Source organism: Pezoporus wallicus, unplaced genomic scaffold, assembly GCF_028554395.1.
Source record: "Pezoporus wallicus isolate ANWC-B61680 ecotype Strahan unplaced genomic scaffold, APGP_CSIRO_Pwel_v1 contig_8649, whole genome shotgun sequence".
Lineage (NCBI taxonomy): Eukaryota > Metazoa > Chordata > Aves > Psittaciformes > Psittacidae > Pezoporus > Pezoporus wallicus.
Genome location: NW_026639134.1, coordinates 308,254 through 321,001, shown reverse-complemented (window position 1 = coordinate 321,001; position 12,748 = coordinate 308,254). Strand labels below are relative to the sequence as shown.

Below are 12,748 nucleotides of genomic sequence, written 5' to 3'. Positions count from 1 at the left end.
CTCTGATTAGCAATTTTCCTGCAAAATTCCTGTTGCAAAAGCAAGGACTGTGTATTTTTTCCTTCCATGAAGTAAAAGGAACGCTTTATACACACAATCACTTCTGCATGTTCAGCTGGCCCATGTGCACCCAAGTGTTTAGTATTTCTCTCCTAGAAATCTAAGCAAGCCAAAGCACACAGCGGCAAAAACCGTAAACATCTTCTGGGAATCAACCTACTAAAAGTTAACTTAAGTCTCACTTAAGCCAAGTCTTCACAAACATGTTTCTAAGAGTGTTTTCCCAAAACAGGGCTTCTGTGCTGTAACATGAAGTAACATGAACCCTGTTTCGGCTGAGATCACAGACTCCAAGAAACCAACAGAAGTCCATTTCTCAACAGAGTCTAACCTGCTTTGCTGGCAAGCATATGCATTTAAGGCCATTATTATTTTCTTCCTCTGGGTATTGCAGAGAAGTCCTCCTGTATTTGTCCTTGGCCATACAATGGATTAAATAAAAATGAGATATATTTTACCATTACAAACTCCAATATTTTGTCACTGTTTATTTGACAAACCTCCCTTTATTCCTAGAGCAAACATATTAACCCTTTTTATTCTCTAAGGGCATTCAAAATCACTTTGTGCTATATTTGGGAATAAATTATTCATTCAGATCTCCATTTCAACCATAGCCCTAGTTGAAAGAATCTGAACATGTGAAGAAAAAACTCCAAGATTTTAATTGTGCTTATTAGACAGAGAAGAGTTTGCATGTACTTTCAGCATCTTTCCTATCTGGAGATTCTTCTGGAAGTTTCTTTAAATAGTCCTTTAGGAGAAGCTCATAACGAGGAATTCTTTGCACTGGTTCAAGCATGTGATGTTGTAATGTCAGGTTTCCACACACCTCCTGTTTCTGTAATAGAGAGAAAACAAGCACAGAAGAGTTTGGCTTTGTAAAACAGCTTCTCAAGCTATCATAGAATCACAGACTCATTTAGCCTGGAAAAATATCCTTAAGATATCAAGTCCAACCATTAACCTGGCACTGCCAAGTCCTCAACTAAATCATGTCCCCAAGCACCACATCTACACATCTTTTTAAATACCTCCAGGGATGACTTGTGCTTACAGAGACAGCCTGGGCAGCCTGTTCCAATGCCTGAGCACCCTCTGGGGCAGGAATTGTTCCTCAGCTCCATCTAAACCTGCCCTGGTGCAGCTTCAGGCCGTTTCCTCTTGTCCCATCCCTTGTTCCTTGGGAGCAGAGCCCAGCCCCTCCTGGCTCCATCCTCCTGTCAGGCACTTGTAGGGAGCGATCAGGTCTCCCCTGAGCCTTCTCTTCTCCAGACTGAACCCCCCAGGTCCCTCAGCCCTTCCCCATCACACTTGTGCTCCAGGCCCTGCACCAGCTCCAGTGCCCTTCTCTGGTCCCACTCCAGCACCTCAATGACTCTCTTGTAGTGAAGGGTCCAGAGCTGAACCCAGGATTCGAGCTGTGGCCTCACCAGTGCCCAGTGCAGAGGCACAATCCCTGCCCTGGCCCTGCTGCCGCACTGGTGCTGATCCAGGCCAGGATGCTGGTGGCTTCCTGGCTGCCTGGGCACAAGCTGCTCATGTTCAGCTCCATCAATCAGCACCCCCAGCTCCTTTCCCATGAGCAGTTTCCAGCCGCTCTTCCCAAGCCTGGAGTGTAGCAGGGGGTTGTTGTGGCCTAAGTGCAGGGCCTGGCACTTTGTCTTGTTGAACCTCATCCCACTGGTGACATCCCATGGGTCCAGCCTGTCTGGATCCCCCTGTAGAGCCTCCTGTCCACCAGCAGCTATCAGAGCTGACAGGTTTCATGTGAATCTAGGTGCCATGTCTTGCATTGTCTGCAGACATGCAACAATCCTCTTTCAGATTTTGCATGCTCCTTCCCAAGCTCAGAAAAGCTCTTTCCCTCCATGGCGCTACACAGCATTTTTCCTCCCAAAGAATACGTAAAGTCAGAAATCCCACAGGACTATAGTGCTTGCTAGAGCTTACAGCACAAGCAGCAGACACACTGCTCAGGCATCCCCTCTGGAAAAGGAGCTGCCTCAAATTCTCTTTCTTTTTCTTTCCATTTGACCAAGAAGGGGGTAGGTTTGAAACTGACTACACTAACTACTACCCAACAAGGCACTGATCTGCTCTGCTTGCAGTGGTGGTGTATTGCAGTGTACTTATTCTTCCTGTGTTTCTCATTTCTCCTCTCCTCTTTCAAATAGAAATGTCCGTTCACTTCATAGGGATCTTATGAAAATAAGTTACTTGCTTTAAAGCACACAGGAAATTTCTGTTAGTGATGTAATCCAACCCCTGAATCCCACATCAGTGTGTTAACCACACACATGCTCTTCTCCATAGCAATCATTTTACGTCAGCACACTAATGCCACGTGCTGGTCTGCCCTACTATGAGCAGCCCCTCAACAACCACATGAATTTCAACATGTTTTTCTCAGGGAAATGTGCTCACTTCAGGTATTTGCAATTTCCTCATAAATATTACACCCATCACATGCTGCTGGCTCACCCAATTCCCAAGGAAAAGCCTGCAGTTAATGAGTGTCTGAGAGAAAAGGAAAAGCTATATTTCCAGAAATTCAGATGTAAATTTGCTGTTAAAACTCTCTTGTCACAGTGGAACAGCTTGAACAATATTCCTGTTTATAGGAGATAAAGTGAAATTATTCTCTCTCAGTGTTTTACAGAACCACATTTCCCAGAAAATGCAACCGGGATGGAAAGAATGAGAGATTCCAGGAAGAACTAAAAAGGGCATGGAACTTCACTACTGCATGTTAGTGCTTGATTTATACTTCCAATCCACTTACTACAGCCTTCTCTATTGCCTTTTTACTCCAGCAATACAATGAATCTTAACACTGAACAGCAATAAGGAAGCAGAGGAGGAAGTCACATCAAGGCTTACATCAGTTGTATTCACATGCCAAGTGTATCCCTACCAAAAAAGCCAGCAGTGACAAAATAAACTGTTCAAAATAGGAAAAGTTTAATGCTGTGAGATTTTTTTAAAGTTCACAGAGTTCACACTGCAATTCACTGCCACTAACAGCTTAGGTGGACAGTTTGTTACTGAAGGACCACAACAAACTGCAACTGGTATTCTGAAAAGTAACAGCGACAGGCCAGACGAGTGAACCAAGTATTCCTGGTCAAATCTTTGCCTCCTGTAGGTATGGGCACTGACAGAAGCAAAAGGTGCTTTGATGTTGCCACTAAAATAACCTACAATGAAATCCTGCTGTCGGTTGGGTTCAGAACGGCACCTTTAACATGCACTGCCTGCACACTCACACTGTCTCACAAAGTCTTGCTCAAGCAACAGCAGAAATGGTCATGGTCTCAGGCAGATGGAGACCAGCTCTGCAGACTGACAGCTAACACACATGGCTTATGTTGGCAACTTGGTGGTGAGAAAAGACAGGGTGGGAAGATGCCAAGCTGGGTTCATACAGAACAAGGTTAAGAAAGGGCCATGTGGAGTGAGAGTCTAGTAGGAGAGGAACTTCCCCACTCCCTACTCTTCCAAGCCCTGACCCTCCATGTGGGGCCTCTCTCCCCTATGCTGCTGGGGATTACTTGATTCCCTACAGCTGGCCCAGCCACAATCCTCCCATTGAGGGCAGGCAGCTGCGCTCCCTCCTCAGCTTAACCCACTCCCTGCCAGCTCGCCCTTCCCAAAGGATGGTATCTGCTTTCCCAGCACAGGCAGAGAGATGCTTTCAAGTGTGCTGGAGCCTGCTTTATCCCTTCAGCTGGCCCTGGGCCTGATTGTAGAGAGAGGTTTCAAAGATACACCAGCATCAGCAGAGCTCTTCCCCCCTCCCCACACAGCTTTTTATACAATTAAGAGGAAACACATGAAAACCCATGATAAGCATCTTCCTGCAGAGCTGTGAGCCCCAAGAGCTGCATGCCACTTCCTGAGCCTCACAAAAATCAGACCAGCAGCACACGCTGCTGGCGACACACTTGAACTCAAACACACCCACCTCAGAATGGAAATGTATTTATTAAAAAGCAATTAAAATTAGTGATGAGGAAAAGAAATCAAAAAGCATTTATAAATGGACATGTTCAGTCAGAACTGCTGGGCCAGAAGCAAGGTTTTGTTCTGTGACTTCTGATACTCCTCTTAAATATATGAGCAGAAAAAAAGCTACATAGGTGAAAAATACATGTCAGACAGCAAAAAGAGAAGAAACGACTGGCACTAAAAATGATGTATTCTTAGTATTAGAGCAGTGTTATCTTGTAGCTAAACACTGTGTGTCACATACTGGGAAAAAAATAAGTCACACAAATGACTAAGTATCTCCATGTTATGCCAATTAACCACATACCTGTATGTTCTGAACAACATCTTTGAATGGAGAGGACCTCTGCATACATGTGTTCACCATGTCCATTGCTCTGTCAAAGTTCTTTACATATTCTCCATACATCTTCAGAAAAGGAGCAAGTTTCTGTAGGATATCTCCAAGCCGTGGGTTGGCGTTCCTATGGGAAAGAGGTAAGCACTGAAATCTCTGGAAATCAGTACTATCTTCTGAGAAAAACCACAACTGCAAGACTTTCACAGTTGTCTCCCACATGCACAAGCACTTACACACATATGCAATGAAGATATTTCAGGCTAATTTTAAAGCAATCTATGTCATATCCTAGATGAAAAAGCCAACATTAATCTAGACATACAGATGTTCTGCCCCCAGTGTCACTCTTGTAAGTGAGGATCAAATTCAAACTGACCACACACTGTTAAAAGAGACTTTTATAGATGTCTGTTGTCCAGTGGAAACTTCTGCAGGAAACTTTTACTTTGTTAAAATCATCTGTTCCACCACAGCCAAATATCAGAAGAGGTTTTAATACAGAGAGGTCACTCGGTACAGCTGGGTAGTCCCAGAGACATCTGTCTTCTCCAAATTCACAGCTGGGCAGAGGACAGCCATTTCTCTCCCAGCTTTCTTCTCCTGCTGAACTCTTCAGCTATTGAACAAGCTTCTGCCCTCTCTGACTTCCAGACTCTGCGGTTTCCCTCCCCTTATTGCAGCTGTACCTGTAAGTGCCAAGTCAGGTCCAAGAATGCTGATACTCACTAATTCCCTCTGGTCACTGATGAACTATATGAAGACTGGCCTCAGTCAAGAGAGATGTGAACTCTGGTCTTGTCTTCACCAGTCAGGGTACTTGGAAAGGGGCAGCACTATCTGAAACTTCCACTGCAGGGCACTATGCAGTCAATGTGTCATCTCAAATCAAGTTTCCAACGTCTGCCTTACAATTAACGTTTCCACCTATTGCTGTATTTCTGCCTTATCTACAACTTTATGAGGTTGACAAATTTGAGCCTTTACTACTCAGCGAAAAACAAAAACTCCAAGTTAAAAAAACAAAAAGCCCAATAAAACCTTCAAACCCCCCCCCCCCCCCAAAAAAAAAACAAAGCCAAAGAAACAAAACCAAAGCCAATCCAAAAACTATAACTGCACCTATTCTCTTGAAGAAAGCAGGTATACCAATAATATTTATTATCTCCTAGAACAAAAGGCCAACAAATTCTGGGGTAAAAACTTACACAATGCTGTGGTGCTCAACAACAGAAGTAGTTGTGTAACAACATAAGCAGATTTATAGATATGAAGTCATCCAACTCATCTGCCCAGATTTTCCACTGGTTGACTGCTACAATGCTGATTTTAACATTAAATTTTATATAACCACAACAAAACTCAAAAAACCCACACAAAGTGGTTGTTTCTGGTGACACCTCCAAAATGGCATGCGAGCCTGGGCTATGACATGACAATGCATTTTCCCGCTTTGAGAACTAGGTTCTTTAGCACCTCAGAGTGGGGGTGAAGTACTTTATCTAGGGAGCCAAAACAAGCAATTTCCTTCCTTCCCAATTGTGCAATTTCATAGTACTGCACTAACAGGAGAGTGGCAGTACAGTGAGGAAAACTTTGGACTGAAAAAATTCTCACAATGCACTCCAGATTTTGAGGGCTCAAGTCTACTCCAGAAGTCAGAAATGCTCAAGGGACTCCAGACTAATGTATAGAACAACAAGTGAGCTGCTGCATTAAACAACTGAAAATCTGGAATGAGATGAAGCCTTACAGTTGCTCTGGTTTCTTGAAAATGCATTTTTAAAACAATTGTAATGACAGTTACCCACCATTCTTGTGTAATTCTTGTTTTGAGCTCAGGAAGAAGAAATTGTCCATGGAAACAATAGATGGAAGAAATATTTGAAAAGATGCCTGTGATCACTTCAGATGAAATACCTGCTTCGGACAACTTAGTGCAAAAAACCTGCGTAAGACAACAAGACAGCACCAACATATTTACAAAAACCATCCCTGGACATGCTGGCTTTAGATTGCAGTATTACAAAGCTGAGTGCCTTAGAAGAGAGCTACAACTTTTGACTTCTGGTAGTCATTCCTTGGGGTCTTTCAGGAGGTTCAGAAAACGTAAGCCCACTGCCAAGCAGGGTTAGATTTGTGCCTCTAGGCCATAGTGATAAGGGTAAATCAAAAAGATTGGAGCTAACGAGAAGATTGGGCATCTTGTACTTAGGAGTGCCAGTTGCAAAGGACAACCAGTCCCTGAAGAGCACTTACTCCTATTTCTGTGATGCAAAATAAACTGTGTGATTATTTTGTTTGTCTGTGTACTGAACAACAGGGAAAGACACCCATGATTTCTAAGGTCCTGAAACAGTCTCTGATTATCCAAAGCAAACATTGCAAAGTCTTCCACAGAGTCCTAGAGTCAGAGCGTAGAGGGCTCTGCAAGTTACAGCTTGTAACAAGATTTTTAACAAGGTGACAGTTTTCTTCCTGCCCTGGTTTTAACAAGCCCTCTGTTAGCAATGTGACTCACACCCATTTTTACTCTTTTCCTGCACATTCAGATTTGTTTTTTTAATTTGAGCTAATTATAGAAATGCCTGAACTCTGCAGACTTGCCTTGGTGTTTAAGTGGAAGAAGGTTCAGGCTCATCACATCAGCTTTACCTTATCCCCATGTGTAAACATGATGGAAAACAATTACGAAACACAGTGGGCAAAAAGAACCCCTAATTTCTGTGAGCCTAGGACTTACCAATGTAGCCTGATTTTAGTAAAACTCAAACTTCTTGCACATTACAGAGCAATCACTGATTTCATAATTTCACAGTGCCTCCGGTGTCCCTGTGATTTCCTCTCCACATACGCCCCAGGGAATAACCAAATGTTGATGGTATCTGTATACCATTGGGCTGCTGCTTTCCCATTCTTCTTTCCAACATCCTAATCCTTGGGTTCCAGCTCTGGGATCCCCCTTGCCAAAAGCTCACCTCTGGGACCCAAGGCACGCCGCCTGGCAAGCAGTCCCCATCTCCCACCTCTAAACAGGGGTTTCACACTATTGGGCTACAGGTTAGGGCATGAACAGGAGACATCCTTGCTGCTCACAGTAAAGAAAGCAGAGTTTATCCAAAATCAAATTACCTGGTCCAACAGATGGAGTCTTTTAACATATGCTTCTTCCGTATGGAGCAGTTCATTTGCGATATTGAATAGCTTTTGGGGTTCTGTACACTGAAAGAAAAAGTTACAAATAACACAATCCATCCGCACCTCCAAATCTAAGTTTCATCACCTCTTCTCTTTTCCATTTTCTCAATGGGCCAGATTCCCTGCCAGCAGAGACACCTGAAGTGAAGGATGGTAACACATTTCAGAGTCTGCTCTGCACCCCTCATCAAAGGATCAGTTTGCTCCAGAGACACTTTGAAAGCTATTTCCTGAAAGAGCAATTAGTAACGCAGTCAATGGCTGGTCAGCATATCAATTGAGTTCATTACGATTTCATCCGCTAAACATCTGCTAAATCTGGAAATAAGTCTGTATTTGGTAACTAAGGCATGAGAGTATAAATCAACTGTTCTCCTTTTTGGATTCAGGTCCTGTGACTAAAAAGAAAACTAGAAACCAGACCAGTTTGGGCACAGGTCTCTCTCCCTGGCCAGCACAGCATTATTCTCCCTGCTGTATTTCTGCGATTTTTGCACAGCTTTAAAGACCAGCCAATTCCCTGGAAAGAATTTTCAGGAACAGAACCTGAGTCACTCAGCGAAGTCTTTCATGAAACTCCTTTCAAAAAATTAATGAGAAAGGATTAATTAAAAAACCTGAACGCAGTTATAACGCACTGACATTATTCACAATTTAGCCAAAAGACACAGACTCCTTGTTCGCCAAGTGCTTAAAATACTCAAATTATTAGGACACAGGCTTTAGCATTCTGACACACTCTAGACAGCTTTTTAAGGGTGCAGGTTTTCAATGCCATGCTTATGTATTACCAAGCCAGTCAGAGCTGAGGGTTGGCTGTTCTGTGGTCAGGAATACAAACATCTAAAAGGGGCAGCAAGGATGATCAAAGTAGGGGAATTTTACTGGGCTGGATCCACAAAAAAAAGACAACTGCCATAAAGTTAAGAGAGATGTATAAATGATCAATGGAACAGTGAGCAACAACTGGGTGCAGTTATTCACTATTTATCTGCAGGAAAACTAAAGGGCATCAAAAAACATTACCAAGGTGCTGCTTAAAGACCAAGAGCCACTTCCTCAAGCAATATGTCACTGCAGACAAGCAGGTTCGCAAAAGGACTGAACAAATCCATGGAGCAGAAGTCCAGCTGAAGTCTGTTAAACACACAGGGCTGTCTCCAGTTCAGGAAGCACCTGGGCCTCTCATCAGGAGCAGAGCTTTCCATCCCTAATGCCCATCTCCATGCACTTGCCACCACCTGTGTCAGGCACTTCTAGGCACAGCCCTGAGGGCCACCACCAGATTGCCAGAAAGGGTCAACTGAATGCTCTCTTTGAGCTTCTTCAACAACACCTTCCTGTGTTTCCAAACACAGCCGACAAGAAAATATTAAAGTAACACCCCCACCCCCTTGCCTCCCTTTAGGCAAACTGCAATACAATTGGAAAGACCTCCAGGACTCTTCAAAGCTAGCCAAGAATTCAAACAAACCAGATCCACGGTTACCCTACATGAAATGAGATACCACTTAGCATGAACTACCCACAGTTCCATGATATAAGTAGTAATTATAGAGGGTGAACAGCTTTTCTGGGTTTAAAAGCACATCAGTCTTTTATAACAATCCCTCTCTTCCTAGGCACAAACCTGGAGATGGGCAACCATGCCAGGAATAAAGCTTTGGCACATACTCTGCCTACCCCACTACTCAAATGATTTCAAGCAAATTCAAATACTGTCTTAAGATATCCTAGCAGTGCACAGAACATCCTGCTCCATTCATTTATGTGATATATATTAATATTTAGGAGAAAAGAAAAAAAACAAAACCCCAACATTACAGCTTAGAATGAAATGCATTGCTGGCCATTCGAACTCAGGGCACAGAAAAGAGCTCAAATGAGGCACTGACGGAACAGGCCAGCATGCCAGCCACCAACAGCATCTTTTGAACTTTTTGAATTCAGAATCTGAAAAATCATTTCCAAGCAAACACATTTGTTCTCAGAAGTAAACCTTTACACAGCACAGGCGCTTCCTAACCTCTGCACCTTCACCATCTGCAATTAAGCTTGTATTTCCAAAAAACCTTGCTGACATCTGCTTAAATACTAAGTAGCAGCTAAACAGACTCAGCTTGAGCTCAGTTCTAAAGAGCGACTCTATCTGCAGGCGCTGTCTTTGCTAGGGGCAGCGAGGCATTTCTCAGCCTAATTTGCAACATATTTGCTTTTCAATGGACAAAACGTTTTAAATGAAACAGCAGATAAACGAAGGTGATGCAGTCCCCAGAGCAGGACTGCTTCAACAAAGCCCGAGCCACAGTTCAGTTCATTATGAACGCGGTATTTCACAGTCTGTGCTTCTAAAGGAAAAGTACAACAAATTTGCAAACTCAAATGTAGATTATATCCTGCTCTGCCCAATGCATCTGCTGACATCACAGCTATGGCATGTTCTGACTGTCCTCCACAGTTGCACATCCCAGCTGGACCTCTACTGCAGAGCCTTGTCAAAATTGTTTCGCTGCTGAATTCAGATGAAACATGAGAAAAGGGAAGCAGGAGGTGTTGACACGGACATGACCCAAGCTTCAGTGTGGCTTGAGCCCAGACGCCCCCTCCCCCCTCCCCCCCCGTGTGCTGGGCTGCACCCCCAGAGCGTGAGCAGCAGCTCAGGGAGGGGATCCTGCCCCTCTGCTGTGCTCTGGGGAGAACCCCCTGCAGCCCTGATCCAGCTCTGGGGCAGCAGCACAGGAGGGACGTGGAGCTGTTGGAGAGAGCCCAGAGGAGGCCATGGAGATGCTGCGAGGGCTGGAGCAGCTCTGCTCTGGAGCCAGGCTGAGAGAGCTGGGCTGGGGCAGCCTGGAGAAGAGAAGGCTCCTGAAGGGGAGACCTTACTGTGTCCTTTCAGTACTTAAAAGGGGCCTATAAGGAAGATGGGGAGAGGCTTTTCAGCAGGGCCTGTTGTGACAGGACGAGGGGTGATGGTTTTGAATTAAAATTGGGGAGATTAAGGCTGGACGTGAGGAAAAAATTGTTTACAATGAGGGTGGTAAAATCCTGGCACAGGTTGCTCAGAGAGGTGGTGGATGCTCTATCCCTGGACATATTCAAGGCCAGGCTGGATGTGGTTCTGGGCAACCTGATCTAGTTGAAGATGTTCAAGACCAGGTTGGATGAGGCCTTGGGTGATATGATTTAGCGTGAGGTGTCCCTGCCCATGGCAGGGGGGTTGGAACTGGATGATCTTAAGGTCCTTTCCAACACTAACTATTCTATGATTCTGTGTCCCTGCTCATTGCAGGGGGGTTGGACTGGATGAGCTTTGAGGGTCCCTTTCAACCCAAACTATTCTGTGATCCTATTCTACGACTTCACACCACAGAAAACTCACTCCAGTGCTCAAAGCAACATGATGCTCTTTCACTTCTTTGTGGAAGGTTCAAAAGCTCATTTCCAGCTGTTCCTGTCCAAAACACATTTTGAAGAGAAAGGACCTTCTTTCCAAGGTCAGATACACATCAATGGTGGGAATGCATCTGAAATATCCCAGTCACAGACACAGATTAGGCCATGGCACATGCTGAGTTGACTTGTGCAGTCAAGTGCCCTCAAGTGCATTGCTGCTTCCTGCAATCCTACTCACCTACTCCACTGAGCACACCCAGGCCACAGAGCGCTGGATGCAGAGACTGACCCATCTGTCCTGAAAGCAAACTGGAAATGAACATTTAAAGTAAAAAACAAAGGTTTGATAGGAGAAAACTTGAACAATACCCTGCAGCAACCAGTGCTCATACAACTGGTTGTGCACAATCCCATACAGTATTTAGTTAGCACCTCTGTCACAAGGGCCTTCCGAAGAATCCTGCAGGAAAGCTGCTGGGACACAGCTCAGGCTAAAATCACATACAGTTATGCTTCAAAACCCCACCAGCCACACCTACAGAGAACACAGAAAGTCCAAGAAAGATGACAGACAACTTCCTACTTGAAAATGCTGAAAACAAGACAGAAAAGTTGTCCTGTGCTTGGTGATCATCTTTTGCATTGAGATCTCATTTTCCTTAGGATATTTTAAGAAAAGATGATGAGAACATATCTGATTTTTCTTAGCCAGCATTATGACTAGTTAAAACATTGACTTACGAAATTTTTTCTCAGCGTGGAGATACTACATGGAGATAATCCCACCCAAAGGTCTGACTTGCAGGACTGGAGGACAACTTTTCCGGCAAAAACAGGAGTCAAACTCCAGCCACGTCCAGGCAGAACGCAAGCATGTGTCAGGGACTGTGTAAGGCCCACATGGGACTTCATTACTACTATTTCACACAGCAGGAAGCAGGACAGATGGAGGAAGGCATTTTTTGGTAATTACTAATGAGCACATACTATTCTTAGTGCAAAATATCTAAATAAAAAGATATGAAGAAGTGTTAGCCCTCTCCACAGCATTACTCTGTTGCTCCCAGGCAGTCAGCAGAAGCCTTGGGTATGTGACTATAGAGCATGACAGCCCCTCAGTCTCACTTTCATGCCTGTTTTTTTTTGGTTTTGTAACCATCAAGGCTAACATGCCCCAGTTTTCAGAGCTCCTGACATTTTCTGAGACATCATCAAAACTAATAAGCTCCCTTTGTTCATTTTCATTTTGACAAGAGATAACTGGGAAGCTTAGTAAGTCACTCCTGAGCTTTTAAACCATATTCCAATAATTTTGAGCTAATAGTGAGACCAGTTAAACTGTGCTGCAGACTCCCACAGGAAGCCACATCACATTGCAAAGTTAAATAAAACAATACGAGTCCTACATCAGGCAGCATTGCCTCACCAGCCATGGGATGTGTGAAAGCTTGGGTGGTGGATGGAGAGAGACCTGAAGCAGAAAATTAGTGGAGAGAAGCAAAACTCCTACTTATGTTTTTCTCCTACTTATGTTTATTCATGAGCTTCCCTTAGCTTGACATACTAAGAGTTACTGAGACATCACTAAATCAGTCTGCAGCTGTACTTCTTATGCAACTTCCTCCAACTATAACAAAGCTTTCTGGAAACCTGCAGACATAAGCAGCCCTTGGTTACCCCTGTTGTGCAGTTGCAGAGCCTGGTACTAGGGATAGCACAGGGGACACAGGAAAAAGATGCTGGCTCCCT

At 44.1% G+C, this 12,748-nt stretch overlaps 1 protein-coding gene across 9 annotated transcripts in view; it reads right to left on the bottom strand.

Annotated features, from left to right (window-relative positions):
* The window catches only part of FGD3 (FYVE, RhoGEF and PH domain containing 3), a 120,298-nt gene that overhangs the window by 32,059 nt on the left and 75,491 nt on the right, over positions 1–12,748 (bottom strand). For all 9 annotated transcript variants that reach the window (XR_008972710.1, XM_057413762.1, XM_057413764.1 and 6 more), the window contains exons 5-8: positions 7,541–7,630; positions 6,220–6,356; positions 4,379–4,535; positions 763–901 (exon numbers count right to left, since the gene is read on the bottom strand). Coding sequence is in view for 8 of the 9 variants with exons in the window: in XM_057413762.1 (XP_057269745.1) it covers positions 763–901; positions 4,379–4,535; positions 6,220–6,356; positions 7,541–7,630 (523 nt within the window). In the remaining variant the exon portion in view is untranslated. The remainder of the gene's footprint in view (positions 1–762; positions 902–4,378; positions 4,536–6,219; positions 6,357–7,540; positions 7,631–12,748) is intronic.